This window comes from Stegostoma tigrinum, chromosome 7 (genome assembly GCF_030684315.1).
Source record: "Stegostoma tigrinum isolate sSteTig4 chromosome 7, sSteTig4.hap1, whole genome shotgun sequence".
Classification (NCBI taxonomy): Eukaryota; Metazoa; Chordata; class Chondrichthyes; order Orectolobiformes; family Stegostomatidae; genus Stegostoma; species Stegostoma tigrinum.
The window spans coordinates 104,540,510-104,567,859 of NC_081360.1; the positions used below are offsets into that span (position 1 = coordinate 104,540,510).

At 45.7% G+C, this 27,350-nt stretch overlaps 2 protein-coding genes across 3 annotated transcripts in view; one reads left to right on the forward strand and one right to left on the reverse strand.

The window, feature by feature from the left end:
* The window catches only part of LOC125453811 (C-X-C chemokine receptor type 2-like), a 117,198-nt gene extending 107,272 nt beyond the window's left edge, over nt 1–9,926 (forward strand). For both annotated transcript variants that reach the window (XR_009445975.1, XR_009445974.1), the window contains one exon: nt 8,981–9,926. The gene's annotated coding sequence lies outside the window, so the exon portion shown is untranslated. The remainder of the gene's footprint in view (nt 1–8,980) is intronic.
* Nucleotides 1–26,097, reverse strand: part of LOC125453810 (FYVE and coiled-coil domain-containing protein 1-like) — a 72,507-nt gene extending 46,410 nt beyond the window's left edge. The window contains exons 1-5 of the mRNA XM_059647604.1: nt 26,081–26,097; nt 8,974–9,095; nt 8,695–8,801; nt 2,033–2,158; nt 1,467–1,573 (exon numbers count right to left, since the gene is read on the reverse strand). Of these exons, the coding sequence (XP_059503587.1) occupies nt 1,467–1,573; nt 2,033–2,158; nt 8,695–8,801; nt 8,974–9,025 (392 nt within the window). The 5' untranslated portion in view covers nt 9,026–9,095; nt 26,081–26,097. The remainder of the gene's footprint in view (nt 1–1,466; nt 1,574–2,032; nt 2,159–8,694; nt 8,802–8,973; nt 9,096–26,080) is intronic.
* Nucleotides 26,098–27,350: the final 1,253 nt, after the last annotated feature.

Genomic DNA, 27,350 nt, shown 5'->3' on the forward strand with positions numbered 1-27,350 from the left:
CCCATCTGGCACTCTTCATCACCAGCAGAGACTTATTATTCGGTCTGTCAACACTCCACTCACGCCATTTGTATGATCTTTTGACCCCTCTGCCTATAAATTCTGTGCCTGTGTGCTTCTCTCTCACTTCACCTGTTGAAAGGGCAGCATTCTGATTTCAAATAAACCAGCTGTTGTGTGACTTCTGGCTTTTTCCAACCTTGTCCAACACCAGCACCTCCAAATCATATTCCAGGAAATGTAGCATCTAATTTGCACGCAGCAAGATCCCACAAATAACACTGTAAGCATAATCTTTTTGTGTCATTGATAAATATGAATCAAACATCTGGGACATTCCTTTCGCACCCACCTGACAGCTTAAATGAGGCCCTGATTTAATTTCACATGAGAGACACTGTAACTCTGTCACCAAGGACTACCATCCAGTCCTATCATGGGCATCGCAGACAAGGTTAAAAGATAAAGGGCTGGGTTCTTTTGTCAGGTTGACAGATTGTATGGGCTTTTTTAAAACAACTAACCATAATATCTTACTCTGTGCCACGAGCCCCGATGCCCTGCACTAGAAGCAAGAAGATTCAGAGATCACCCTCAGCCTGTCCTCAGAGATCTCCAGAGTAAAGACAAGAAACCTAGGCCAGTAACAACCTTTATCATTGTCTCACTGAGATGAGAAGAAATCTTTTCACCCAGAGAGTCTGTGGAGTTCTCCACCAATCAAAGTGGCTGAGACCAAAACATTGAATGCTTTCGAAAAGGAGTTAGATGTAGTTATTGGAGATAAAGCTATGAAAGGGTATGGGGAGAAAGCAGGAACAGTGGATCAAGTTGGAAGATAAGTCAGGGTCATACTGAACGATGGAGCAGGTTTGATGGGCTGAATGGCCTATTCCTCCTATTTTCTACATATTTTCGCAGAACCTTCTGCCTGATGTGCCTCTCTCATTATGGAACAGAAATCTAAGACAGAAAGAGCTTTAAGGTTTAATTGTTTCCTCAATGACAAAGTTACAAAGAGAACAGGAGAAACAGTCTTGTGTTTGCAGAAAGCAGCGTGTCAGATCCGACGTAGAGAAACCACGCTTAAGGATCTAACAGACACACTGAAGGACTGGGGAGGGGTCGATAGAAATCTGTTCAGTTATAATGGTAGGATAAATGAGCTTGACAAACAGGAGTCAGAGAGACAATTTCATTGAGGGATTCAGATGGAAAGACAGAGCAAGAAGGATCCAGACTATGAGGACGGAAAGATAGTGACAGGAATGATTGGGTAGAGAGAGGCAGCTGATAATTGACTGCTACATGGTGCACGAAATTGATGCTTGCTATCTGACTAACATCAGGTGCAGTAAATTCCATGAATAAAGAAAGATAACTTTGATTTTCAATCGATGATTTGCCTCTCAGGCTCCTCAGTCCTTTCATTGCCTGTCCTGGGGTGTAAACGACACTCGCCTTACCCGACTAGCTGCTGATTGAGGAAGCACAGCTGTAATGAGTCTGCCAGTTTCTGTCGGACCAGACAGTATCGGATAAAAGCTCGCCCCTTCCCCAGGGAGGTGTTCAACTGCAGATCACAAAGAGAGAGAGCATTGGAGCCTTATTGGTATGAGATTCGGTGTGTAAGAACAGTTTTCTTACAAACAGCAATGTGTCAATGTCTCCCTCCCTGGTCTCTGCTGCAAAACCCATTCTGTTTGAATGATTGGAGATAGTTGAGATTTATCAATAGGTTGATGGGGATAAGTGACATTGGTCACCTTCATCTCCTGCTTTATCCCTGGGGATAACTAACTTTGCAGACATTTTGACTGGCTGTTCCTTGTCTTTGTTACTTTTCTGAGTAACTGCAGGGTGAGTGAGGGCTGTATAGAGTTGATACTATGGAACGGCTCTACTGTGTCAGGATGGGGACAGGGGTCGCAAACAATTTGGTCTCTTCTACTTTTCTGTATGTCACTGTGTTAGTGAATAAACTGGTACATTTACAGACAAAAGGCATGACACCTGTTCTACCCACTCCTACCTGTGTTGTGTGGTTAATAAATTGCACAGCGTTTGTTCCACATTTGTGATTATTCAGACACAGGCTGATATAATCCCAGTAATCCTTTCGGCTCCCAAACATCGCCTTCTTCTCCTTCTGATCATACTGGTAACAAGGAGAAAAGAAATGAAATAACTTCATCTCAATTTGCTGGAATGGCTGGATTTTCACATTTTAAGGTGGTAACATTGATGCCTATCTGACGGTTTCTCTTAGCAAATGTCATTTATTCAAAAAAGCGAGAGGTTGAAAGCAGAAATCTACAAGCTGTCATAAGCAAAATATACTTGGGCAAAGTCAACATGGATTTTTGAAAGGGAAACCTTGTTTAAGCATAATAATAAAATGTGAGGCTGGATGAACACAGCAGGTCAAGCAGCATCTCAGGAGCACAAAAGCTGACGTTTCAGGCCTAGACCCTTCATCAGAGAGGGGGATGGGGTGAGGGTTCTGGAATAAATAGGGAGAGAGGGGGAGGCGGACCGCAGATGGAGAGTAAAGAAGATAGGTGGAGAGAGTGTAGGTGGGGAGGTAGGGAGGGGATAGGTCAGTCCAGGGAAGACGGACAGGTCAAGGAGGTGGGATGAGGTTAGTAGGTAGCTGGGGGTGCGGCTTGGGGTGGGAGGAAGGGATGGGTGAGAGGAAGAACCGGTTAGGGAGGCAGAGACAGGTTGGACTGGTTTTGGGATGCAGTGGGTGGGGGGGAAGAGCTGGGCTGGTTGTGTGGTGCAGTGGGGGGAGGGGATGAACTGGGCTGGTTGAGGGATGCAGTGGGGGAAGGGGAGATTTTGAAACTGGTGAAGTCCACATTGATACCATATGGCTGCAGGGTTCCCAGGCGGAATATGAGTTGCTGTTCCTGCAACCTTCGGGTGGCATCATTGTGGCAGTGCAGGAGGCCCATGATGGACATGTCATCAAGAGAATGGGAGGGGGAGTGGAAATGGTTTGCGACTGGGAGGTGCAGTTGTTTGTTGCGAACTGAGCGGAGGTGTTCTGCAAAGCGGTTCCCAAGCCTCCGCTTGGTTTCCCCAATGTAGAGAAAGCCGCACCGGGTACAGTGGATGCAGTATACCACATTGGCAGATGTGCAGGTGAACCTCTGCTTAATGTGGAATGTCATCTTGGGGCCTGGGATGGGGGTGAGGGAGGAGGTGTGGGGACAAGTGTAGCATTTCCTGCGGTTGCAGGGGAAGGTGCCGGGTGTGGTGGGGTTGGAGGGCAGTGTGGAGCGAACAAGGGAGTCACGGAGAGAGTGGTCTCTCCGGAAAGCAGACAGGGGTGGGGATGGAAAAATGTCTTGGGTGGTGGGGTCGGATTGTAAATGGCGGAAGTGTCGGAGGATAATGCGTTGTATCCGGAGGTTGGTAGGGTGGTGTGTGAGAACGAGGGGGATACTCTTGGGGCGGTTGTGGCGGGGGCGGGGTGTGAGGGATGTGTCGCGGGAAATGCGGGAGACGCGGTCAAGGGCGTTCTCAATCACCGTGGGGGGGAAGTTGCGGTCCTTAAAGAACTTGGACATCTGGGATGTGCGGGAGTGGAATGTCTTATCGTGGGAGCAGATGCGGCGGAGGCGGAGGAATTGGGAATAGGGGATGGAATTTTTGCAGGAGGGTGGGTGGGAGGAGGTGTATTCTAGGTAGCTGTGGGAGTCGGTGGGCTTGTAATGGACATCAGTTACAAGCTGGTTGCCTGAGATGGAGACTGAGAGGTCCAGGAAGGTGAGGGATGTGCTGGAGATGGCCCAGGTGAACTGAAGGTTGGGGTGGAAATTCCATTACAAGCCCACCGACACTGATGTCCATTACAAGCCCACCGACTCCCACAGCTACCTAGAATACACCTCCTCCCACCCACCCTCCTGCAAAAATTCCATCCCCTATTCCCAATTCCTCCGCCTCCGCCGCATCTGCTCCCACGATAAGACATTCCACTCCCGCACATCCCAGATGTCCAAGTTCTTTAAGGACCGCAACTTCCCCCCCACGGTGATTGAGAACGCCCTTGACCGCGTCTCCCGCATTTCCCGCGACACATCCCTCACACCCCGCCCCCGCCACAACCGCCCCAAGAGGATCCCCCTCGTTCTCACACACCACCCTACCAACCTCCGGATACAACGCATTATCCTCCGACACTTCCGCCATTTACAATCCGACCCCACCACCCAAGACATTTTTCCATCCCCACCCCTGTCTGCTTTCCGGAGAGACCACTCTCTCCGTGACTCCCTTGTTCGCTCCACACTGCCCTCCAACCCCACCATACCCGGCACCTTCCCCTGCAACCGCAGGAAATGCTACACTTGTCCCCACACCTCCTCCCTCACCCCCATCCCAGGCCCCAAGATGACATTCCACATTAAGCAGAGGTTCACCTGCACATCTGCCAATGTGGTATACTGCATCCACTGTACCCGGTGCGGCTTTCTCTACATTGGGGAAACCAAGCGGAGGCTTGGGGACCGCTTTGCAGAACACCTCCGCTCAGTTCGCAACAAACAACTGCACCTCCCAGTCGCAAACCATTTCCACTCCCCCTCCCATTCTCTTGATGACATGTCCATCATGGGCCTCCTGCACTGCCACAATGATGCCACCCGAAGGTTGCAGGAACAGCAACTCATATTCCGCCTGGGAACCCTGCAGCCATATGGTATCAATGTGGACTTCACCAGTTTCAAAATCTCCCCTTCCCCCACTGCATCCCTCAACCAGCCCAGTTCATCCCCTCCCCCCACTGCACCACACAACCAGCCCAGCTCTTCCCCCCCACCCACTGCATCCCAAAACCAGTCCAACCTGTCTCTGCCTCCCTAACCGGTTCTTCCTCTCACCCATCCCTTCCTCCCACCCCAAGCCGCACCCCCAGCTACCTACTAACCTCATCCCACCTCCTTGACCTGTCCGTCTTCCCTGGACTGACCTATCCCCTCCCTACCTCCCCACCTACACCCTCTCCACCTATCTTCTTTACTCTCCATCTTCGGTCCGCCTCCCCCTCTCTCCCTATTTATTCCAGTTCCCTCCCCCCATCCCCCTCTCTGATGAAGGGTCTAGGCCCGAAACGTCAGCTTTTGTGCTCCTGAGATGCTGCTTGGCCTGCTGTGTTCATCCAGCCTCACATTTTATTATCTTGGAATCTCCAGCATCTGCAGTTCCCATTATCTCTGATACCCTTGTTTAAGCATGATGTGTTGGTGCCAGTGTTGGACTGGGGTGATCAAGGTCAGAAATCACACGACACTAGGTTATAGTCCAACGGGTTTAATTGAAAATGCAAGCTTTTGGAGCCTCGCTCCATCTCCAGGTGATAGAGAGAGGGAGTATCAGACACTGAATTTATAAGTAAAAGATCAAACATTCACACCATTGATCAGGATGTACTAAACAAACGCAAGATGTAGCTAAATCTTTGTTCAATTAGAAGGTTTTAATTGATTAAAATGTATGTGTATATCCCCGAATTCCTTTGAAATCACTGTCCTGAGAGAACTAAAGGTTCTGTCATTGTAAAGAACAGGCCACATTTTAGGTCAGACAATGCATATTAGGTATGAGATAACAAGTTGTAGAGCTGGATGAACACAGCAGGCCAAGCAGCATCAGAGGAGCAGGAAAGCTGACATTTCGGGTCCAGACCCTTGTACAGAAATGGGCCCCATTTCTGAAGAAGGGTCCAGAGCCATAACATCAGCTATTCTGCTCATCTGACGCTGCTTGGCCTGCTGTGTTCATCCAGCTCTACATCTTATTGTCTCAGATTCTCCAGCATCAGCAGTTCCTACTATCTCCGTAACCATATTAGGTGTGAGGCCTTGTTTAGAATCTGTTTGAGTTTTGGTTTGGGGTCAGACTGGTTTTACTTCTAAAGTAGGAATTCACAAAACACCACATTGACTGACTGTCGATAAATCATGTGCTTTTTGAACAAAATAGAATGTATCTGCAAATACAAATTCACCCCAGAGATTTACACGTGTGTGTCCACGCATGCACATGTGTGTGCGCATGTGTGTTTGTGTGTGTATCTGTATGGGGGTTTGAGAGAGAGAGGGACAGTGAGTGTGTTTTTGTGTGTATGTGTGTGGGAGAGAGAGTGGGTGTGTGGGGGAGGGAGAAAGAGAGAGAGAGTGTGTGTGCATTTGTGAGCGAGGGAGAGAGAGAGAGAGAGAGAGTGCGTGTGTGTGTATGTTTGTGTGAGTAGGAGGGAGAGTGAGTGTGTGTTTGTGTGAGTGCATGTGCCTGTATGTATGTGTGTGTATGCATGTTAAGTGTGGTGGGGCCGCCTGTACTGCTACATGAACCCAAGATTTCTGACCATATTTAACCAATTTATTGGAGTTTTTGAAGAAATAACATTTAATGTCAAAAAAGAATTTCCAAGTACATTATCAGTGTGTGAACCCATCCAAAAATATTGAAGAAAATAAAAGCTCATGAAATAGAGGGGTAATATATTGGCATGGACAGAAGATTCACTGGCTAACAGAAAGCAGAGAGTAGTCATAACATAAGAACATAAGAACTAGGAGCAGGAGGAGGCCACCCGGCCCCTTGAGCCTATCCCACCATTTAATAAGACCATGGCTGATCTTTTTGAGACTCAGCTTCACTTACCCACCCACTCACCATAACCCTTAATTCCTTTACTGTTCAAGAATTTATCTAGCCTCGCCTTAAACACATTCAGCGAGGTAGCTTCAACCACTTCACTGGGCAGGGAATTCCACAGATTCACAACACTTTGGGTGAAAAGTTCCTTGTGACTTCAGTCCTACATCTACTTCCCTTTATTTTGAGGCTATGCCCCCTAGTCCTAGTTTCACCTGATAGCGGAAACAACCTCCCTGCCTCCACCTTATCTATTCCCTTCATAATCTTATATGTTTCCATAAGATCTCTCCTCATTCTTCTGAATTCCAATGAATATAAGCCCAGTCTACTCAGTCTCTCCTCATAATCCAACCCTCTCAACTCTGGAATCAACCGAGTGAATCTCCTCTGCACCCCGTCTAGTGCTAGTATATCCCTTCTCAAGTAAGGAGACCAAAACTGCACACAGTACACCAGGCTTCACCAGGACCCTATGCAGCTGCAGCAAAGCCTCCCTGTTTTTAAACTCCATCCCTCTAGCAATGGCAGACAAAATTCCATTTGCCTTTTTAATTACCTGCTGCACCTGCAATCCCACCTTCAGCGATTCATGCTCAAGCACACCCAGGTCCCTCTGCACAGCAGCCTGCTGCAATTTTTTACCATTTAAAACAGAGTCCATTTTGCAGTTATTCCTACCAAAATGGATGACCTCACACTTATCAACATTGCACTTCATCTGCCAGACCTTTGCCCACTCACTTGGACTATCTATATCCCTCTTCAGACTTTCACTGTTATCTGCAAATTTTGACACATCACACTTCGTACCCAACTCCAAATCATCAATGTAACTTGTAAACATTTGCAGTCCCAACACTGATCCCTGAGGTACACCACTAGCCACTAACCACCAATCAGAAAAACACCCATTTACCCCTACTCTTTGCTTTCTATTAGCCAACCGATCCTCTATCCATGCCAATACATTACCTGTAATACCGTGCAACTTATCTTATGTGGCAGCTTTTGGTGTGGCACCTTGTCAAATGCCTTCTGGAAATCGAGATACAACACATCCACAGGTTCCCCATTGTACACCATGCACATAATGTCCTCAAAGAATTCCACCAAATTAGTTAAACATCACCGACCCATCATGAACCCATGCTGGGTGTTCCCAATGGAACAATTTATATCCAGATGTCTTGCTGTTTCTTCCTTAATGATAGATTCAAGCATTTTCCCCACTACTGAAGTTAAGCTAACTGGCCGATAGTTACTTGCTTTTTGTCTATTTCCTTTTTTAAACAGTGGCGTCACATTGGCTGTTTTCCAATCTGCAGGAACCACCCCAGAGTCCAGTGAATTTTGGTACATAATTACTAGTGCATTTGCTATTTCCCCCATCACCTCTTCTAGTACCCTGGGATGCATTTCATCAGGGCCAGGAGACTTGTCTACCTTGAGCCCCATTAGCTTGCCCAGCACTGCCTCCTCAGTGAAAATGATAGTTTCTTGGTCCTCACCTGCTATAAGCTTCTTGCCATTAGTTTTCGGCATCTTATTTGTGTCTCACACCGTGAAGACTGACACAAAATAACTGTTTAATGCCTCGGCTATTTCCTCATTCCCAGTTATTAAACTGGCCCTCACATCCTCTAAAGGACCAATGTTTACCTTCACCAATCTTTTACGATTCACATATTTATAGAAACTCTTGCTGCTTGTTTTTATATTCTGAGCTAGTTTACTCTCATAATCTATTTTACTTTTCTTCGTAACTTTGTTAGTGGCTTTCTGTTGGCCTTTAAAGATTTCCCAGTCTATTCGTTTCCCACTACTCTTTGCTTTTTGTGTGTATTTTGTTTAATCTGATACTGTCCTTTATTTCCCTAGACATCCATGGCTGGCTCTCTTATTATCAGATTATTTTCTGTTTGGTCACATGTAACAAGTGTTCCACAGAAATCAGGCCTCAATTTTATTACAAGTTATACAAATGATGTGGATAAAGGAAGGGGATTGGTTAGTCATGCCATTCACCTGTAACAGGTATTCAAGTCTTGTGCACAGACCGTGGAGAACTGGGTTGTCATCTGTGATCGGAAGTTCATTCCTCTCCTGGTCTTTGCGAAGCTCTTCAATAGAAGCTGTGAAAATGACCAGGTTCTACAGTGAATAGATCTCACACAGACAGCGTAGGGGTAAACAGTGTTAGAGGATTTAACCACGGACAGTGCAGGGGTAAACAATGTTAGAGGATTTAACACGGACAGGGCAGGATTGGAGATTGAAGAGATGGTGTGAATGAAATTATTTTACCTTGTAGGTCTCTGATCACCCTGAGAAGTTGGATATCGGTGTCTCCTGCCATTCTGGTTCTGGAATCTGCTCTGATGTGATGTCTGTGGTCTGCTGTGATGGACTGATTCTGACGATGGTTCCTGCTCATAATGATGAGGGTTCACAACCTCAGATATGGATAGTTTCAGTCACCATTCAGTAACACCATGAATCCCATCACAACACATCATCCTAACTTGATACATCAATAAATTCCTGTCATCTCTTTCTGAAATTGTGCCAGCTTTCTGGAACCTGTGCATTTGTACACCGACCTCCTGCCAGTGCAACCAGTTTCTCCTTACTTAATTCAACAAACTACCTCAAGCACTTTGAACATTCTGAAATCTTTCCAACTGTCTGAAGAAGGGTCCATCGACCTGAAACATTAACCCTGATTCAGAGTCATAGCGTCATAGAGCAATGCAGCAAGGAAACAGACCCTTCGGCCCAAACTGGCCCATGCTTCCCACTCAGCTAGTTCTATTGCCCACATTTGGTCCATTTCCCTCCAAACCCTTCCCATCCATGTACCTATCCTGTTGTTTTTTTTAAATGTTTCTACTGTACCTGCATCAACCACCTTCTCTGACAGCCCATTCCATATACACACACCACTTTCTGCGTGAAGTTGCTCCTCAGGTCCTTCTTAAACCTTTCCCCTCTCACCTTAAACATGGAACATAGAACATTACAGCACAGTACAGGCCCTTCGGCCCTCAATGTTGTGCCGACCTGTCATACCAATCTCAAGCCCATCTAACCTACACTATTCCATGTACATCCATATGCTTGTTCAATGACGCCTTAAATGTACCTAAAGTTGGCGAATCTTCTACCGTTGCAGGCAAAGCGTTCCATTTCCTTACTACTCTCTGAGTAAAGAAACTACCTCTGACATCTGTCCTATATCTTTCACCCCTCAATTTAAAGCTATGCTCCCTCATGCTCCCCATCACCATCCTAGGAAAAAGGCTCTCCCTATCCACCCTATCTAACCCTCTGATTATTTTATATGTTTCAATTAAGTCACCTCTCAACCTTCTTCTCTCTAACGAAAACAGCCTCAAGTCCCTCAGCCTTTCCTCGTAAGACCTTCCCTCCATACCAGGCAACATCCTAGTAAATCTCCTCTGCACCCTTTCCAAAGCTTCCACATCCTTCTTATAATGCGGTGACCAGAACTATACACAATACTCCAAGTGTGGCCGCACCAGAGTATAATGCGGTGACCAGAACTGTACGCAATGCTCCAAGTGTGGCCGCACCAGAGTATAATGCGGTGACCAGAACTGTACGCAATGCTCCAAGTGTGGCTCTGCTGTCTAGTTTTCAATTCTCGATCCTTGGGAAAAAGACAATATGCATTCATCCTATCCATGCCCCTCATGATTTTATACACCTCAGTAAGGTCACCTCTCAATCTCCTACATTCCAAGGAATAAAGTCCTATCCTGGCCAAACTCTCCCTATAACTCAGATCTACTAGTCCGGCAACATTGTCAGGAAAAACCCATCTGGTTCACTAATGTCCTTTAAGGAAGGAAACTGCCATTCTTTACCTGGTTTGGTCAAATGTGACTCCAGACCAACAGCAATGTCATTGACTCTGAACTGCCCGATGGGCAATTAGGGATGGGCAATAAATGCTGCCTGGCCAGTAACACCCTCATCTCATTAAGGAATGAAACAAAACATCCTTGTAAATCTTCGTTGCACACTTTCCAGTTTAACAATGTCTTTCCTACAACACGGTGACCAAAACTGTACACAGTACTCCAAGTGCAGCCTCGCCAATGACTTATACAATTATAACATAATGTCCCAACTCCTATAGTCAATGCCGAGACAGATGAAGGCCAGCGTGCTAAATGCCTCCTTCACCAACCTGTCCACCTGTGACACCGCTTTCAACATACACTTGTACTCCTGGGCACCTCTGTTCCACAGGTTTTGTTGAAAACATAAGCTTTCAGAGTTTTTGTCTTCTTCAGGTGTTAGTGTGAGATGTTGTATCAGAGACAGAATTTATAATAAAAGATCAAAGGGTCACAACACTGATGAAGATGTTCTAAACAATCAATTTTGAAAACTAATTCTTCATCCAGACACATGGGAACAGCCATGTAGACCAGATTTGCTCCCAAATATGCCACAATTTTCATGCACAGATTCAAACAAGGCTGAGATAACAAGGTGTAAAGCTGGATGAACACAGCTCTACACCTGTGTAGAAAATTCTTTCAGAAGAAGGGTCCAGATCCAAAACATCAGCTTTCCTGCTCTTCTGATGCTGCTTGGCCTGTTGTGTTCATCCAGTTCTCCGCCTTGTTATCTCAGATTTTCCAGCATCTGCAGTTCCCACTGTCTTCAAACAAGACTGCTTTGCTGCACAGAATCTCCGACCAACACCGTACACCAGATACATTGAAGACATTTGCTTCCTTTGGACTCATGGCAAGGAATCCCAGAAACAACTACATGGTGATACCAACAAATCTCGTCCCACAATCAGGCATACCATGAGCTATTCTATAGAATCAGTCTCATTCTTGGACACACACATCTCCATCAGGGACAGGCACCTGTGTACCTCACTCTTCTGCATTTTTCCAGCCATCCTACACATACACAGGACCCATTCAGGTGAGAAAGAATGAGACAGACACCTGAAGGACACCCTCACAGGGACAGGATACAATGCTGAACTCATTGATCGCCAGTTCCAATGTATCACAGCAAAAAAACCGTAATGACCACCTCAGAAGACAGACATAGGATGCGTCCAATAGAATACCTTTCATCGCCCAGTATTTCCTGGGAGCTGAGAAACTGTGCCACGTTCTTCGCAGCCTTCAACAGATTATCGATGATGATGAGTGCCTCACCAAGATCTTCCCCACACCTCCATCTCTCACCTTCAAACAACCACCAAACCTTACACAGAACAGTGTTTGCAGCAAACCACCCAGCCTTCAGGACAATATTGGCTGCAACATTATACAGTCCTGTCATGGAAACCTCTGCAAGACATGTCAGATCTTTGACACAGACACTACCCTCACACGTGGGAACACCACCCAGCATGTGTACAGCAGATACTCGCGAGACTTGGCCAACGTTGTCTATCTGACACACTGCAGGCAAGGATGTCCCGAGACATGGTATAATGGCAAGACCATGCAAATGATACGACAAAGATGAATGGGCATCACGCAACAATCACCAGACAGGAATGTTCCCTCCCAGTGGGGAAATGCTTCAGTGGTGAAAGGCATTCGGCCTCTGATCTTCGGCGAAATGTCCTCCAAGGCAGGCTCTGGCATGTACAACAACACAGGGTGACCCGAGCAGAGGCTGATAGGCAAGTTCAGTCGAACCGGGGTCTTGGGTTCATCTCACACCACAGGTGACCCATCCACACTGTACACTCTCACATTGACACACACGCACACACACGCACACACGCAAACTCACTCATAGAGACACACACACACACACACACACACACACACTCACTCACACACAGACACACACACGCGCACACACACGCGCACACACGCAAACTCACTCATAGAGACACACACACACACACACACACACACACACACACACACACACACACACACACACACACACACACTCACTCACACACATACACAAACACACACACACACTGATTCACACTCACTCACACATACACAAACACAAACACACACACTCACTCACACATACACAAACACACACACACTCTCACTCACACTCACACACACACACACTCTCTCTCTGTCTCTCTCACACACACACACACACACACACACACACACACTCACTCACACACATACACAAACACAAGCACACACACTGATTCACACTCACTCACACATACACAAACACACACACACACACTCACTCACACATACACAAACACACACACACTCTCACTCACACTCACACACACACACACTCTCTCTCTGTCTCTCTCACACACACACACACACACACACACACACACACACACACACATACACACTCACTCACTCTCTCTCTCTCTCACTGTCGCACACAAATATAAATTAATGGGGTGAATTTGTATTTGCAGATACATTCTATTTTGTTCAAAAAGAGCCAGGTGCTGGGGTCAGGGATGTCTCGGATCGAGTCTACACAATTCTTAAGGGGGAAGGAGAGCAGCCAGAAGTTGTCGTACACATTGGTACCAATGACGTAGCTAGGAAAAGGGATGAGGTCCTGAAAGGTGAGTACAGGGAGCTAGGAAGGAAGCTATAAAGGAAGCCATCAAGGGTAGTCATCTCTGGATTGCTGCCTGTACCATGCGCTAATCAGGGCAAGAATAGGAAGATATAGCCAATGAACACATGGTTGAAGAGTTGGTGCAGGGGCCAGGGTTTCAGATTTGTGGGCAATTGGGACCCCTTCTGGGGAAAATATGACCTGTACAATAGAGGCGGGTTACACCTGAACTCGAGATAGACCAATATCCTTGTGGACAGGTTTGCTGGAGCTGTTGGGGAGGCTTTAAACTACGTTGGCAGGGGAATGGGAACCAGAGCATTAGGCCAGAAGATGGATGTGTTGGTGTAAAGGTAGCTGCAATGAGTAGGGAGACTGTGAGGAAGGACAGACTAAAGTGGCAGGAGGATGGGAGTCCATGCAGAAAGGCAGAAGGAAGCAATGCAGAGATCAGGGAAAAAGTTAGAAAATAGAAAAGTAAAATTGGAGGAGAGAATCAAATGCAAAAGACGAGAAGACTACTAAACTCTATAGGCACAATAAGACTATAAGACATAGGAGCATAAATTAGGCCATTCATCCCGTCGAGTCTGCTACACCATTCAATCATAGCTGATAAGTTTCTCAGCCCCATTCTCCCGCTTTCTCCCCATAACCTTTGATCCCCTTCATAAACTAGAACCTATCTATCTTGTGCTTAAAAGTACTCAATGACCTGGCCTCCTCAGCCTTCTCTGGCAGAGAATTCCACAGACTCACCACTCTCTGGCTGAAGAAGTTTCTCATTATCTCCGTTCTAAAAGACCTTCCCTTTACCTCGAGAGAATCCTGGACTAGAACTCCCAAGTCTCTTTGTACTTCAGGCTTCTGAATTTTCTCCCCATTTAGAAAATACTGAGTACAATGATATAAGGGCACTTTATTTGAATGCCCACAGTATTCGAAACAAAATTGATGAACTTGTTGCAAAAATCAGTACAACGGGGTAATGATTTGGTTACCATTGCAGAAACATGGTTGCAGGGTGGTGATGACTAGGAACTAAATATCCAAGGGTTTCACGTGATTCAGAAGAATAGGCAGGAAGGTAAGGGAGGTGGGTTCACTCTTATTTATGGATGAGATCAGGGCGATAGTGAGAGATGATATAGGATCTAAGGAGCAACAGGTTGAATCCACCTGGGTGGAGATTAGGAACAGTCAGAGGAAGAAGTCACTGGTGGGAATAGTCTAGAGATCACCTAGTATTAATACGACAGTGGCACAGGCAATATAGCAAGAAATATCTGATATATGTAAGAATGGAACGTGTCATCACAGGGGACATTAACTTGCATATTGATTGGGCGAATCAAGGCAATTGAGGCAGTGTTAAAGAGAAATTCAGAGAAGTCATCCATGATAACTTTCCTGAACAGCGTGTTACCGAACCTATAGGGGAACATGCAATCTTCGATCTGGTCCTGTGTAATGAGACAGATAAAATTAATGATCTTGTAGTTAGGGATCCTCACGGAAAGAGTGATCACAGTATGATCAAAGATAATAAAGTGTGAAGCTGGATGAACACAGCAGGCCAAGCAGCATCTCAGGAGCACAAAAGCTGACGTTTCGGGCCCAGACCCTTCGCCCGAAACGTCAGCTTTTGTGCTCCTGAGATGCTGCTTGGCCTGCTGTGTTCATCCAGCTTCACACTTTATTATCTTGGATTCTCCAGCATCTGCAGTTCCCATTGCTCTGATACAGTATGATCAAATTTTGGATACAAATGGAGGGTGAAATAGTATCATCGAAAAGCAGGGTTTTAAACTTAAACAAGGGAGGCCATAATGGGATGAGGAGGGAATTGGCTAAGGCAGACTGGGAACACAAGCTCAACTGTTCTCTCTGGGACACCCTGGCCCACACTTCCTTCACCCCCCACACCTCCCCACAGCCCTACTGCACTTTCCCCTGTAACCGGCAAAGGTGCAACACCTGCCCATTTACCTCCTCCCTCCCCAGTATCCAAGGGCCCAAACATACCTTCCAGGTGAAGCAACACTTCACCTGCACTTCCCACAATCTAGTCCACTGCATTTGCTGCTCACAGTGTGGTCTTCTCTACGAAGCTTAGACATGGCGATCGCTTTGCTGAACATCTACGTTCTGCTTGCAAAAAGGACCCTGAACTGCCCGTTGCCTGCCATTTCAACACACTACCCTGCTCCCTGGCCAACATCTCTGTCTCTGGCTTGCTGCATCGTTCCAGTGAAGCCCAGCGCAAGCTGGAGGAATAACACCTCATTTTCCGCTTGGGGACCCTACAGCCCTCAGGCTCAATGTCGAGTTCAATCATTTTCGGGCTGAATTCTCCCATGGCCCAGCCCCGTATACCACACACCAGGCCTTGTTACCACATAGCCTCCCACTACACACCCCCTGTTGTTAGTCACTAACAGTCCTCATTAACAACTACTCACCCTCCCAGTCTGATCGTTAGCAACGCCCTCTCTGATGAAGGGTCTGTGCCCAAAACGTCAGCTTTTGTGCTCCTGAGATGCTGCTTGACCTGCTGTGTTCATCCAGCTCCACACTTTGTTACCTTTGTCTGTCCAGCTGTCTTTCTCTCTCTTTGGTCTCTCTCCTATCATTTACTCCCTACCCCACCAACCTCCCTGTTTTCTGCATATAAACTGACATTTTCCCAGCCACCATCAGTTCTGAGGAAGGGTCACCGGACCCGAAACGTTAACTCTGTTTTTTCCTTCACAGATGCTGCCAGACCTGCTGAGCTTTTCCAGCAACTTCTGTTTCTGTTCCTGATTTACAGCATCCACAGTTCTTTCAGTTTTTACTGGGAACACAAGTTGTATGGTGGAACAGATGAGGAACAGTGGAAGAGATTTTTCACAGTGCTCAAAAAAAGCATATTCCGGTCAAAAACAAGAATAGCAAGGGTAGGAAGAGCCAGCCTTGGGTAACTCAGGAAATAAAGGAAGGCATCCAATTAAAAGCTCAGGCTTTTAATGTCGCCAACAATAGTGGGGAACAAGAAGATCGGGAAAACATTTAAAAGATAAAGAAAGGAAAGATAGATTATGAATAGAATATTCATAATTAGCACAGAATATAAAAACAGATGGGAAAAGGTTTTATAAATATACAAAATGGAAAAAGGTGGCTAAAGTGGATGTAGGCCCCTTGGAGGAAGAGAAAGAGGAATTCATTCTGGGTAATGCTGAAATGGCAAAGGCATTGAATGACCATTTTGGGTCAGTCTTCACACTGGAAGATGTGTCCATCATGACAAAAAATGATAAAGAACAAAGAACAAAGAAGAACAAAGAACAAAGAAAATTACAGCACACGAACAGGCCCTTCGGCCCTCCAAGCCTGCGCCGATCAAGATCTTCTGTCTAACCTGTCATCTATTTTCTAACGGTCTGTGTCCATTTGCTCCCTGCCCATCCATGTACCTGTCCAAATATATCTTAAAAGACGCTAACGTGTCTGCGTCTACTACCTCCGCTGGCAACGCGTTCCAGGCACCCACCACCCTCTGTGTAAAGAAATTTCCACGCATAATGATGTTAAGGATATTACAGGAGGTGAGGGCCTTGATTCAATTATTATCAATGACTACCACTGGTAAACTATTCCATGCGCTCAAAACTCTCTGGGTGAAGAACCTCCCTCTGACATCTCCACTATACCTTCCTCCTAACACCTTAAAACTATGACCCCTCGTGGCAGTCAATCCTGCCCTGTGGAAAAGTCTCTGGCTATTGACTCTACCCATGCCTCTCATTACCTTGTACACCTCGATCAGGTCACCTCTCTTCCCCCTTCTCTCCAGAGAGAAAAGTCCGAGCTCAGTCAAGCTCTCCTTGTAAGACAAGCCCTCCAGTCCAGGCAGCATCCTGGTAAATCTCCTCTGCACCCTCTCCAAAGCCTCCACATCTTTCCTATAATAGGGCGACCAGAACTGGACACAATATTCCATGTGTGGTCTCACCAGGGTTTTGTAGAGCAGCAGCATAACCTCGCGGCTCTTAAACTCGATCCCCCTGTTAATGAAACCCAAAACACCGGGTGCTTTCTTAACAACCTTATCCACTTGGGTGGCAACTTTGAGGGAGCTACGCACTTGAACACCAAGATCCCGCTGTTCCTCCACACTGCCAAGAATCCTGCCTTTAATCCTATATTCAGCATTTAAGTTCGACATTCCAAAATGCATCACTTCGCATTTATCCAGGTTGAACTCCATCTGCCATTTCTCAGCCCAGCTCTGCATTCTGTCATTGTCTCGCTGAAGGTTGCAACAGCCCTCGATACTATCAACGGCCCCTCCAACCTTTGTGTTTGAACCCCACCATGACGATGGTGGAGTTTGAATTCAATAAAAATATCCGGAATTAAGAATCTAATGATGACCATGAATCCGTTGTCAATTGTCGGGAAAAACCATCTGGTTCACTTATGTCCTTTAGGGAAGGAAACTGCCATCCTTACCTGGTCTGGCCTACATGTGGCTCCAGACCCACAGCAATGTGGTTGACTCTGAACTGCTCTCTGGGCAATTAGGGATGGACAATAAATGCTGCCCTAGCCAGCGACACCCCCATCCAATGAATGAATTTAAAAAAGGGAGCTGAAAGAAATGGAGGAAGCTATAGTAGATGCGTTAGTGGTAATTTACCAAACTTTGCTGGACTCTGGGCAGACTCCAGTGGGACTGGAAGATAGCGAATGTCATGGTGTTGTTTAAAAAGAGGATGTAGGAAGAAGGCAGGTAACGACAGGCCAGTGAGCTTAACATCTGTAGTCAGCAAAATCCTTGAGGCTATCATTAAGAAATTGCGAGACATCTGGATGGAAAGGGTTCCATCAGGCAGACGCAGCATGGATTCAGGAAGGGAAGGTCGTGTTTGACAAACTTACTGGAATTCTTTGAGGATATAACAACCGTGGTGAATAGAAGGGAGCAGGACGATGTTGTGCAATTCGACAGGGTACCACGTAAAAGACTCATCCATAAGATAAGATTGCATGGAGATGCGGGGAATGTATTAGCATGGAAAGAGGACTGGTTAACCAATAGAAGGCAGAGAGTTGGGATAAATGGGTGTTTTTCTGGTTGGAGATTAATAAGAGCGGGGTGCCATAGGGGTCAGTGTTGGGCCTTCATGATGTATGGAAATGATTTGGAAGGGGCGACTGATTGTAATGTAGCTAAGTTTGCTGATGACACTAAAATGAGTGGAAGGACAAATGGTGCACAGGATATGGGGAGTGTGCAGAGAGATACACATGGGTTAAGTGTTTGGGCAACTGTCTGGCAGATGAATACAATGTTGGTAAATGTGAGGTCATGTGCTTCTAAAGTAAAAATTGTCAGTCAGATAATTATATAAATGGTGAAAGATTGCAGCATGCTGCTGTGCAAAGAGACTTAGGAGTTCTTGTACACGAATCATCAAAAGTTGGTTTACTGGTGCAGCAGGTAATGAGCAAGACAAGCAAGGCAAACTCTTTGACCTGTCTGTCTCTTCTCCACCTATCTTCCCCTCTACCCGTCTTCTATCCGCCTCCCCCCCTCCCTATTTATTTCAGAACACCCTTCCCCTCCCCCATTTCTGATGAAGGGTCTAGGCCCAAAACATCAGCTTTCCTACTCCTCTGATGCTGCTTGGCCTGTTGTGTTCATTCAGCTCTACACCTTGTTATCTCAGGCAAACAGAATGTTGGCTTTCATTGCGAGAGGGATTGTATTTAAAAGCAGGGAGGTTTTGCTGCAATTGTACAAGGTGCTGGTGAGGCTGCACCTGGAATACTGTGCGCAGTTCTAGTCTCTGTGCTTGAGGAAGGATATACTGGATTTGGAGCTGGTGTGGAACAGGTTCACTGGGCTGATTCCAGAGATCAAGGGGTTAACACTACAAGGAGAGGCTGAGCTACCTGGGACTGTACTCACTAGAATTTAGAAGAATGAGAGGGGATCTTATCGAAACGTATAACATTTTGAAAGGGATAGATAAGATTAGGGACAGGCAAGTTGTTCGCACTGGTGGGAAAGGCTAGGACTAGGGGACAGAGCCTCAAGATCAGGGGGAGTAAATTCAGGACGGAGGTCAGGAAGAACTGCTTTTCCCTGAAAGTGGTGAATCTATGGAATTCTCTGCCCAAGGGAGCAGTAGAGGCAGCTTCATTCAATGCATTTAAGATGCAGTTGGATAGATTTTTGCATAGCACGGGTGTATTAAGGCTTTTTGGGATAATACAGGTGGTGAGGAGCTGAGACCACAGATAGATCAGCCATGTTCTTATTGAATGGATGAGCAAGCTCGATGGGCCTAATGGCCTACTCCTGCTTCTATCTCTCATGAACTTATAAAAGCCTACAATTTATAGGCAGTCAGTCGATATAGTGTTTTATAAATTCCTACTTCAGAAATAAAACCAGTCTGAATTCCAAACCAGAACACAAACTGATTCTAAACAAGGCCTCACACCTAACATGCATTGTCTGACCTAAAATGTCACCTCTTCTTTACACTATTAAAGCCTTTAGTTCTCTCAGAGCAGTGACTTGAAAGGAATTTGGGGATTTACGTATACATTTTAATCAATTAAAACCTTCCAATTGCTTAAAGGCTTAACAGTGTATTAGGTTTAATAAAATGTGAGGCTGGATGAACACAGCAGGCCAAGCAGCATCTCAGGAGCACAAAAGCTGACGTTTCGGGCCTAGACCCTTCAACAGAGAGGGGGATGGGGTGAGGGTTCTGGAATAAATAAGGAGAGAGGGGGAGGCGGACCGAAGATGGAGAGAAAAGAAGATAGGTGGAGGGGAGAGAATAAGTGGGGAGGTAGGGAGGGGATAGGTCAGTCCAGGGAAGACGGACTCTCACCCACCCCTTCCTGCCACCCCAAGCCGCACCTCCATCTCCTACCTACTAACCTCATCCTACCTCCTTGACCTGTCCGTCTTCCCTGGACTGACCTATCCCCTCCCTACCTCCCCACCTATACTCTCTCCACCTATCTTCTTTACTCTCCATCTTTGGTCCGCCTCCCCCTCTCTCCCTATTTATTCCAGAACCCTCACCCCATCCCCCTCTCTGATGAAGGGTCTAGGCCTGAAACGTCAGCTTTTGTGCTCCTGAGATGCTGCTTGGCCTGCTGTGTTCATCCAGCCTCACACTTTATTATCTCGGATTCTCCAGCATCTGCAGTCCCCATTATCACTAGTGTATTAGGTTTGTTTAGTACTTCCCGATCAGTGGGGTGATCCTTTGATCTTTTACTGATAAATTCTGTGTCAGATACCAGCTCTCTCTCTAACACCTGAAGAAGGAGTAAGACTCCACAAGCTTGTGATTTCAAATTAACCTGTTGGACTATAACCTGGTATCGTGTGATTTCTGACCTTGTCCACCCCAGTCCGACTCCAGCATCTCCAAATCTTGTCTGTTCCACAACACCCCTCGGGGCCTTACTGTTACTGTATATGTCCGACCTTGCTTTCTCTCCACAGATGCTGCCAGACCTGCCGAGATTTTCCAGCAATTTCTATTTTTGTTTCTGATTGACATCTGCAGACCTTTCGTTTATTTTTTTCTTTGACTGGCACACAATCAAACAAAGCTCACTTCACAATACTAATACCTTCCAAAACCAGAGTTCAGAATGTTGCCAAGTGTGCAACTTGTAGAACCATTGAAGTGTTTCAATGCAAAAGGAGGCGAAATCTCCCATTGTATCTGCGCAGGCTTGTTAACACAGCATTATGACTTCATGCAAGTCTCCTGCACTTGGTGAAATTGGGTAGGTCAGTGACAATTATATGCACTAGGACCCTGCAATTCTTGGTAGCATTGTACTGGGATTACCCAGTTCTTAGCTTTCTCACTCAGGAGCATCTCCAATCCTGCTGTGGGGTAGTTTGTGTCCTTCTAAAACTAAATTCAAGGGAGGGGACTATCCGAAACAATGTTCTCTGTAAAGGTCAGATAGATTGAACCCCCAAAGTAGACAGCACAGGAAATCACTATGCCCTTTTTCCAGTCTGTGTTCCAGCTCCCACAATATCCTGCTGGGAAGATGGGAATTGATGATCTCAGGAGATACACTGTCTTTGGCCACACTTTCCCAATGCCTCTGTCCATAGATGGAGCTCTATCTCCTCCATAGGAACTTCTGGGGGCAGAGTCCTTGATCCCAGGTGGACACTGTGAACAGATGTATGTAGGGCTGCAGGCAACGGCACTGAGAATTTCAGACAACGTACCCCAAATTAGGGAGCTTCTTCCCTTCAGTTGTTTGACTTCAACATCTTTCCTGCTAATTATTCATTTTTTACACGCCCCATTGTCATACACCCTGATGCCATCGCTAGTCCTGCCACATTCTCAAACTTGCTACCCACCTCCCAGAGGGACAATTCTATTCTACCTACCTTCCAACCTCATTGATGACGGGATCCAATTTTCCTCTTCCGTATTATTATCCCCTCACCGCTTCCCCAGTTGGTTTAGACATGGAATCCCTACAGAGTAGATGTAGGCCATTCAACCCATCGAGCCTCTACTCCCTCTAAAGAGCATTCCACTCAGACCCAAATCCCTCCATATTCCTATAATCCTGTATTTCCCATGGTTTATCCACCTTGCCTGCACATCCCTGGAAACTATGGGCAATTTACCATGGCCAAAGCACATAACCTGCACATCATTGGGCTGTGGGAGGAAACCAGTGCAAACCCACACAGATAGAGGGAGAATGTGCAAACTCCACACAGTCGCCCAAAACTGCAATTGAACCCGGGTCTCTGGCACTGGAAGACAACAGTGCTAACCTTTGAGCCACCGTGCCACCCCTCCTTTCTATGGCCCTCCTCTTTCACAGTGCAGCATGGTAAGGTGTTTAGGTGCTGAGAGTCCTGAGCTAACCCTCGGGCGATTTAAATTCAATTAGTACATCTGGAACTGAAAACTGATCTCAGTGATAGCGACTATGAAAACTAACATCAATTGCTGTAAAAAGCCATTGTGTTCATTAATATCCCTGAGGGAGGGAAATCAGCCATCCTTACCTGGTCTGGCCTACATATGACTCCAGACCCAGAGCAACATTGGTGACTCTTAACTACCTTCTGAAGTGGTGCAGCACGACATCGCTTTCTAGGAAAGACAATTACATGGGTTAACAATCTCCTTAAGATCGCCATCTTAAAATGTGACCTTTCATTCTTTAACAGTGTCCTTTAGTTTTTGTCTGTCGCACTAGGAAAACATCTCTAGCATCCACCTGCAGGATCATTAATCACCCCTTCTTCTCCAGTAGGGTCAGGCTCAACTTGTTCAGCCACTTCTCAATAGGAATAAGTCAAATGAACCTTCTCTGAACAGTTTTAAGCTGGTTGGAGGAAAGTATAGAGGGGATGTCAGAGGCGGGTTCTTTACACAGAGAGTTGCGAGAGCATGGAATGCGTTGCTAGCAGCAGTTGTGGAAGCAAGGTGATTGGGGACATTTAAGAGACTGCTGGGCATGCATATGGTCACAGAAATTTGAGGGTGCATACATGAGGATCAATGGTTGGCACAACATCGTGGGCTGAAGGGCCTGTTCTGTGCTGTACTGTCCTATGTTCTATGTTCTAGTTTCTAATGCAAATCTACCCTTTTCCAAATAGGAGACTGAAATTATTCACAGCACAACTGAAGAAAAAACAGATAGGGAGAGAAGCAGAGTTAATGTTTCAAGTCCAATATGACTTCTGCAAAGCTTTGTGTTCTGAAGAAGAGTCACACTGGACTCAAAGCATTAACTTTGTTTCTCTCTTCACAGATACTGCCAGACTTGCTGAGTTTCTCCAGCAATCTCTGGTTTTATTTTAAACCGCTATCCTCAGTGCATTATGACTTTTTGAAAATACTCTAAAAGTAGTCTCACCAGCATCCTGTCCAGCTGCAGTAAAATGTTTTCATGTTTTTATTCCATTCCCCTTGCAACAGATGCTAATAATTTGCTTCTTAATCACTTGCTGCGCCTGCATACTAACTTTGTGAAACATCCAGAAGGACAGCAAGTTTTTTCTAAAGGACAGGGTTCTGTATCATCTCTCCAGCTAAACAATAATCTGACTTTCTGTTCTTCCTGCCAAAGTGGACAAGTTCACTTTTCCCACAATATACTCACCTAATTTTTTTTTCCTGATTATTTAACATATCTACATCCCTCTTCAGACTTTCTACCTCCTCTCCACAACTTAATTTTCTACCTGGCTTTGTGCCATTGGTAAACCTATCACCCATACATCTGGTTGCTTCTACCCAATCATTCATTTAGATTTCAGTCATTAAGGCCTTAGCACCGATCTCTGTGACACACCACCAGTTACAATTTGCCCGGCAGAAAATGGCCCATTTATCTCTATGCTCTGTTTCCTGTCTGCTGCCCAATCTTGCATCCAGGCCAGTATGCTGCCCCTACCTCATGTGCTCTTCTGTTTTACTGAGCTTTAGGAGTGTTTCCTAAGGGAACAAGGAAATGGAGTCAATGACCATTTGATGTACCAGATGACCAATGTGATATAAACATTGCTCTCCCTTTCTATGTTGGTGCTGCCAGGGTTTTGTGCTGCTCAGTGACATCTGTCCTCAGTAATATGGAGTGAACAGTTTGCTGTGATGGATGTACCATGAGCCATTATAACATCTGAAGCATCTGTACAAACCCTGGTCTTTTCGTTATTGATCGGCCATCAGCGAGAGTTTTGGAGGAACCTTCATTTCTGTGGTGCCCACCACAACCCAGATGTCCCAAAGCCCTTCACAGCCAATGAAATGCTTTTTAAAGCGTAGCCATTGCTTTAATTTCAGAAACATGGCAGTCGATCTGGATGCAGCAGGATCTCAAACAGCAACATGATAATGACCTGTGTGGCACAGTGACTTTGGTGAAGAAATAAATTTCAATGAGGAACTCTGCCATTATCTCAGTGACTATGAGATTTTCCACCTCCAGCTGACAGGGCAAATTGGGCTATGGTTCAAGATCTCATTGATACTGTGAATACTTCATAGCTACTGCCAGTTTATACAGAGTTAATTCTGAAGATTGTTTGTAGTTGGTCTTGTCAGATTGACCACTGCAAGAATAGTTCATTGTCTTTGTGATATTGATTCCATGTTAAATTGGCTGAAGCTCAGTGATGAGCAGATGAGTTCACTTCGATGGTTCCCATTGGGATCAGTATTCTGATGTAAACCCATTGTTTTTGTCTCACTTGCAGCACAATTTGACAGTTTATAAACAGGAAATTCAAGTTGTGAGATTGATAGTGTGACAGAGTGAAACTTCCAGATTTCTCTCAGTGAACTTCAGGAACTGATAAAGGGTCTAGGCATGAAACGTCAGCTTTCCTGCTCCTCTGATGCTGCTTGGCCTGCTGTGTTCATCCAGCTCCACCTTGTTATCTCAGATTCTCCAGCATCTGCAGTTCCTATTATTTCAGGTTATAGTGTTCCTTTTTTAAAGACAGATTAATTGAACATGTTCACTCTAGTCCTGCATCAATGTCAGAATCAACAGCTTTGGAATTGATGAACTGAAGTGATGACCCAAAGTTCATCCCCTTTCACAACCACTTAGGTACTGAAGCAGTTCATGTCTAAATGCAGCGAGACCTGGACAAATTCCAGGTTTATGCTGGCATGTGGCAAGTAACATTCATAGCACACAACTGCAAGTCAATGTTACTTCTAACATCCCACTAATACGAAAGAGTATAGGGCAAGGATTAAGTACCATTATCAACACTAGAGAAATAGCATTAGACAAACTGTTGGAATTCAACGTAGACAGGTCCCCTGGCCCTGGCAGCTTGCATCTAGGGTTCATAAAAGAAGTAGCTACAGATATAGTGGATGCATTGCTGTGCTTTTCTGAAAATCGTCGGATTCTGGAGAAGTGCTAGAGGATTGGAAACTATCCAAAAAAGGAGGGAGGCAAAAAGTGGGTAACTATGGGCCAATTAGCCTAACATCTATTGTTGGAAAAGATTTGAATTAACTATTGAGGAAGTAATAGCAGCTCATGTGGAAACTCATAACCCGATCAAGCAGAGTCAGCGTGTCTTCATGAAGGGAAATCATGCCAGACTAATTTACTGGAGTTTTTTTGAGGAAGTCTCAATCAGAGTGTATAGAGGGGAACCAGGAGGTGTGTCTTATTTGATCTTCCAGAAGGTGCTCGACAAAGTACCTCACAAAAGGTAAAGTCATCAGCTGTGAGCCCCTGGTGTTGGAGGTAATATATTGACATGGATAGAGAATTGCAACATTACCCGACAATTTTTAAACTCAATGCCCTGGTTGATGAAGGCAAGCATGCTGTATGCCTTGTTGACTACCTTCTCCACCCGTGTTGCCACTTTCAGTGATCAGTGTACCTGTACAACCAGATCCCTCTGCCCATCAGTACTCTTAGGGGTTCTGCCATTTACTATATATTTTCCAACAGGATGAGACCTTCCAAAATGCATTACCTCACATTTTCCCATATTAAACTCCATCTGCCATCCCTCTGCCATGTCACCAACTGATCTATATTTTGCTGTATCCTTTGACAGTCCTCATTGCTATCCACAATCCTCAAACTTACTAATCAGACCAGTTACATTTTCCTCCAAATCTTTTATAGATATTACAAATAGCAAAGGTCCCAACACTGATCCCTGAGGAATGCCACTAGTCACAGCCGTCCATTCAGAAACACACCCTTCCATCACTACCCTCTGTCTTCTATGACTGAGCCAGTTTTTTTATCCATTTTGCAAGCTCACCTCTGACCCCGTGCGACTTTACCTTCTGTACCAGCCTGCCATGAGGGGCCTTGTCAAATGCCTTAGTGAAGTCCAAGTAGATAACATCCGCTATTCCACTTTCATTGATGATCATCGTCACTTCCTCAAAAAATTCAATCAAATTAGAGAGGCACGACGTCCCTTCACAAAACCATGTTGCCTCTCGCTAACATGCCCACTTATTTCCAAGTGGGAGTAAATCCTGTCTCAAAGAATCCTCTCCAATAATTTCCCTACAACTGATACAAGGCTCACTAGCCTGTAATTAGCTGGATCATCCCTGCCACCCTTCTTAAACAAAGGAACAACATTGGCTATTCTCCAATCCTCTGGGACCTCCCCTGTACCTCGAGTTGACGTAGATACGGTACATACCTGAAAGATAAATTAGCTAGTGGAGGATGTGAAAAAGTGAACTGAGGGGAGCTCAGTTGTCACGTTGTCACTGACATCAAGGAGTTGTGGTGTTTGTCCAGTTTCTATGTTGTACACACAGCGCAGTTCAACAATGTTATTAAGTGCTGATGTTGTATTGTGTGGATCCCTGTTCCCTCCTCTCTGACCTCACATCCTTATCTGAGCTGTTGCACTTTCAGTCTGAGTCAGAGGGTCATAGGTTCACTTCCCAATCAGACCCACTCTGAGACTCACATCACCAGGAGTGGGGGGGACATCTTTCTCTTGAGGTGTTAAACCAAGGTCCCATTAAGTGGGAACAAACGATTCCACAGCATTAACTGCACCACAAGGTGTGGCATTGTACAATAGTTTCAGGCCTGTACTGTAAAACATCCCCACAACGTCCACTCCTTCTACCTCTGATGCTCAGTAGCAGTAGTATGCACAAACGACAAAATGCACTGCAGAAATTCACCGAAGATCTTTAGGCAGTATCTTCCAAACCCACGACCACTTCCATCTAGAAGGACAAGGGCAGCAGATACATGGGAACACCACCTCCTGCAAGTTCCCCTCCGAGCCATTCACCATCCTGACTTGGAAACATGGAATGGCAGGACACTAGGAAGCTCAGGGTAACTGAGGTATCTTGTGGTCATTGTCCTCAGATTCTTGAAGGTGGCAGGACAGTTAGAGACATTAAGTAAGCAGACAGGATGATTTCCTTTTTCAGTTACAGAGATGTAGATTAAAAGGGCAGGGGAATTATGTTGGAGCTGTACAGAACTTTGCTTAGGGCACAGCTGGAGTACTGTATCCCGTTCTGTTGTACCACACTATAGGAAGGATG